General features: G+C 36.3%; 1 protein-coding gene across 1 annotated transcript; it reads left to right on the top strand.

Annotated features, from left to right (window-relative positions):
• Window positions 1-1063: 1063 nt before the first annotated feature.
• Window positions 1064-2065, top strand: LOC114751329 (E3 ubiquitin-protein ligase SIRP1-like). The gene has a single exon (XM_028940009.1). The coding sequence runs from the start codon at window positions 1064-1066 to the stop codon at window positions 2063-2065; it is 1002 nt and encodes a 333-aa protein (XP_028795842.1).
• Window positions 2066-4845: the final 2780 nt, after the last annotated feature.

The raw sequence follows: 4845 nt of genomic DNA on the forward strand, positions 1-4845 counted from the left end.
TAATTTATTATTTATTTATTTTTATAATTTAATATTTTAATAAGAATTTTAAAAAGTTTTAAATCTCAGCTATTGAAATATTAATCCAATAATTAGAAAGAAGAGGAGGAAAGAAGACAGGTTTCGAACCGCTGAGGATGGCGGGCCAATGCTCTTTTGTGACATGTTCATAGTTTTTAAGCCTTGTCCTTTGACAAATGTCCATTTTCTCAATCTGCTGTGCATTCCTTTGTGAGCATTTTCTTTTCCTGTGCTTGATTGAGATTAACTTCTTTGTATTAAAAAAAAAAAAACTTCTCCATTAATTTATCAGACAATAGCTGAGATGATCAGAATTTGCTCAATCAATATATAATCTCTTGGTAACATATACTTCCTAAAAAAGACTGCAGGCTTTTAATTTTTTAAGGATTTTTTTAAAAGTTGAAGAGAATAAATCGTTGAAAGATAATTCGCTAATTCCTGGCATTCTGACACGATCATATATTGTGAGCTGGTTCTAAAAGCAAAATGAAGTTAATAGCAAGACTTTTAATTTTAGAAAACTGAAAAATAAGGATGAATCAGAATCTGGGGCGCCAAGCACTCAAGTAGAAATGTAGAATGTCCTAATTAACTTTTTTTTGTTTTTTAGTCGGGGCAAAGCAGTAATTAACTTTAGACAACTCCAAATACAGACAGATCCATAAAGCTGTGATGGATAATCAGGTGGGTAAGCCGGCAAAATCATAAAAGTGAAATTTAATTTAGCCAAAAAGAGAAGCAGGCTGCAAATTTACCATCCAATGTAATAGAGTGAAAAAAAAAAATGATTGGTAGAAACTCTAATCTAAAACTATCATTAACTAAAAAAAACAGGTTATTATAAATTAAAACCACTGCATGTCATTCTCTACCTACCTCAGCCAAACAAATCCAAAATGATGCATTGATCATGCCCAGATAATAACAAAGCTCTCATTCCTGCAGGTACGAACAATATAATCTTCAATAATTCTTCGTCTGAGAAATATTGTGAAAAATCATGGAGGGTGGCGGGCGATGGTGCAACACGTGCTCTAACATGGTGAACCCAATGAGGGAAGGAGAGAACAAATGCCCAGTTTGTGGGTCAGAATTTACAGAGGCAATAATGGAGAGTCTGAGATCAGAGCATAACGAAGGCAGCGATTTGATCAGATCAGCCTCTGTATTCTCTCTTTACGCGCCAATATTACTGGGCTTGATGAGTGCTCTCAGACCTGCTTTAGCAACCGTCAGCAATAATAACAACATCGATGGTTTAAGTTCAAGGGAGGGGGAAGACGACGAGCAAGAGGTGGAACAGCGCAGTGACCTTGTGGTGAGAAGAAGAAGGCGAAGAAGAGCATCGTCCACTTCTCTCATGCTGGTCTTTCGTCGTGTCCACGATAGGACGGGCCAGCCAGAATCTGATCAGAATACTAACACAGAAAACAACCATAGAAACAATAACGGTGGTGATAGCAATAATAACGTGAACCTCAACGTGGTTGTGATTGATCCGTTCAACGAAGAGGCTTTGATTCTGCGAGGTCCTTCACTGATTAACAACGCTACGAGTACTACTCCGTTGATCGAGAATCCGATGGGGTCTCTAGGTGACTTTCTGGAGGGGCCTGGGTTTGGGTTGTTGCTGCAACATTTGACGCAGAATCATGAACCTAATAGATATGTGAATAACGTGAACCCGCCGGCACAGAAGGCGGCGATAGAAGCAATGCCGACGGTGATCACGGTGGAGAACATGCGGTGCATAATATGTTTGGAGGATGCAGAGATTGGGAGTGAAGTGAAGGAGATGCCGTGTGGGCATAAGTTTCACAGTGACTGCATTATCTCGTGGCTGAAACTTCGGAGTTCTTGCCCGGTTTGTAGGTTTCAGATGCCGTCCGACGCTTCCAAGGTTGAAGTCAACGGTGGACGTCGGAATGAAGGCGATCCGAGCAATGATCAAGTGATGGATAGAGAACAGAGGATGAGTTTTGGAAGAAGGAACTGGCTTTCCATATTGCAGCCATTCGATTACTTTCTTCCTTCTCCTTGAAGAAACAATTCCCTCTCACATTTAGGACGTAATGTTCATAGATGAACTTTTTAGGACGACTTGGATGTCAAAGCTTTTATTTTCTTTATTTTTTTATTTATATTTTGCCAACAAGTTGAATGTCAAAGCTTTAATGAAAAGCTTACAGTTAATAAATAGTTTTTATTAATAAAGAACCTGAGAGTTTATGTATTCTTTTTATATTTTATTCAAGTATTTATTGATTAAAGATATCCAGGTCATGTAGCTTATAAAATAAGTTGACATCATAATGAAACTAACGAAGCAAGGGACAAGAAAGGAATGTGATCCGAAAGTTCTATGCACGGTGAAAAACCAACCTCTGGCTCTTTATTTGGTGTGCTCACATATGTATAAGAGTTGCAGTATGCAATGAACAAAACAAGAATGCGTGAAAGCCCCTTGAAACATGAAAAACGAATCCTGTGATGACATTGGTTGCCGCAGGGGCATTCTTCTTTTGCAAAAGCCACATTCTTTTTTCTTTATTTTTTTTTGTTTTTGGTCCTTACAGAATCTTTTGTTGCTATGTCAACTCGTTTCTCTGCAACTCACGTTTAGTTAGCTCACCTCTTTGTTCCAGTTCTCTTACCCCTGGGGAATCGCATTCTCCTGATAAAGCATGCAGTGTAACATAAAGGTCTTGAAGATTATCTCATGGCGGAGAGCCGTTGCTTTCAACAATCTGTAACGATCTCTTATCAGAATTTCCCTCACAAGTATGAATCAAACAGAGCATTTTTCCCAGACGGAAAGAAATTAAATCAAATAGACTAATTAATATTATATCAAGAGAGGAGAGTCTCATATCTTGAACTGTCTTTTATGGTGATTAATGTGAACATAGGTTGGTGAAAAGAAATGACCATTGAATCAATCCAAGCTAAGGCCTCAGCCACTGAAAAGCAAGCATTAAACTGGACAAACTTGTCATGAAATGCCAAACTGACAATGCTTAGTCATAACTGATTAAACTGTCTTGAAAGGAATCCGCCTACAGTTTCTAAAGGCAACAGCTTAGTGGGCAGAGGGAACCCATTTTTCGTGGATCTTAGAGAAAGAACAATTAAGTTCCTGATTTGAGAATCACATCTGTCAGGTTTCTAGTTTAAGATTCCTTTTCCATGCCATGAAGTGCACTTAACTGGCCCCCTAACATTATGGGGAATAACAATAATGTCAATCTGTACTTCTATTTCAGCCAATGTCATTTCTTGGTGGTCACGTGATTAAGTACGATGAGTGTCTCATCATTATTTTGAGTATGATTTCCAGTAACTCCTTGAATAAGCTTCAACTCTTGACATTTCTCACATCCAAAGGTGTGTATATATTCGGGACTTGATGGAATTATAGAAAGTTGCATAAAAGGAAAGCCAACTAAAATCTAGTCCTGAACGGAACAATATTTACAGAAACAGTTTGCCAAAGCCTATAAAATCATTTTCAAAATGTTGGTACTTTCCTGGATCCAAGAATATTTAAGAGAAGTTAGAGCTGTTAAAAAACATCAAAGACATGTACTTTATGTAAGCTTACCATAATTTGCAAGATCCATGGGTTCTGAAAAGGTTTATCTTAAATCCTCTGATTCATTGTATATATGGTGAAGGTAAGGTATAGACTGTTGTTCATGTAGGAGTCCAGGACCCTAAAATACACTTTCAAGCACTAAATGCCCTTAACTTTCAATCTAATATATATATATATATATATATATATAGACACAGAGAGAGAGAGAGAGAGGGCAATGAAACAACTTGTCTCATCATGATACGAAATTCTAGCATCAATAAAAGTAATAGTGGTTTTAATAACCATTAAATTGGTTGTCAAAAGACGTGAATTATTGGTTGTCATTGCAATACAATATTCCTGATGTGGTACCAAATCAGGTTTCTTGCTTAGTTGAATCTCACTTACATGAAGCCATACGACTAAGCTTTTCTGATTTATCTTGTCAATGCTTGCTTTTGCTATTTCCTCTTAGTTGCCGAATAAGTTCTCAGGAATCAGAATCAATTGATGTCCCAAAGAGATACATTAGAATCGATTTCATTTTATTCCTTTTTGCTCTTACTTTTGGAAATTAGCTCTTTCAATTTTAAAATAGCTACACCTGATTGACCTGCTGTCTTGCATGTCTACTCAGTTATCATGCATGTTCTTATTAATCAATAAAACCTACTACCTTCGATCTTTAATATCAGACCTTGTTTAACTTTTATTTTGGTCCTAAATATAAAATCCCAATCCACTTTATCTCTCATATTTATACATTTTTTTCAAGATAGTCCTTCACCAATACACTTGATTAGTAAGGATATTTTAGAAAAGACAATACAAATTTATTACAAATAACTAACTTAACTTCTTTTCTTAATCTTCTCAAATTAGTCAACTAGCTCTTATAATTAGGACCAGAGGTAGTATTTTTCTACATATTGGGAATAATAGTAAGTGGTAGAATTTATTCTGCACTAGTTGTTGATCACATAAATGATTCTGTGCTCTAAAAACAATAATTCTTGGTTGTTAAATACATGGATTGCATTGCAAATAAAACAGCATAAGCATAATCGACTAACAACTGACACATGTTGGGAGGCATAAATCCTGAAAATGAATCAAACCAAACTATTTTTCAACAGTTCCTATTAGTTGGCCAAATTAGAGCACACGATGCACACATATCGATTACTTTGCTTCAGAGTCTGCTATCTTTGTACATCTGAATTCATGTTTTTGTGACCTATTTG

This window comes from Neltuma alba, unplaced genomic scaffold (assembly GCF_004799145.2).
Source record: "Neltuma alba isolate B1F8T4 unplaced genomic scaffold, ASM479914v2 tig00006864_pilon, whole genome shotgun sequence".
Classification (NCBI taxonomy): Eukaryota; Viridiplantae; Streptophyta; class Magnoliopsida; order Fabales; family Fabaceae; genus Neltuma; species Neltuma alba.

Excerpts from the sequence above, each read along its gene's own strand:
- LOC114751329 (XM_028940009.1), top strand. The coding sequence starts at position 1,064 with ATGGTGAACCCAATGAGGGAAGGAGAGAACAAATGCCCAGTTTGTGGG.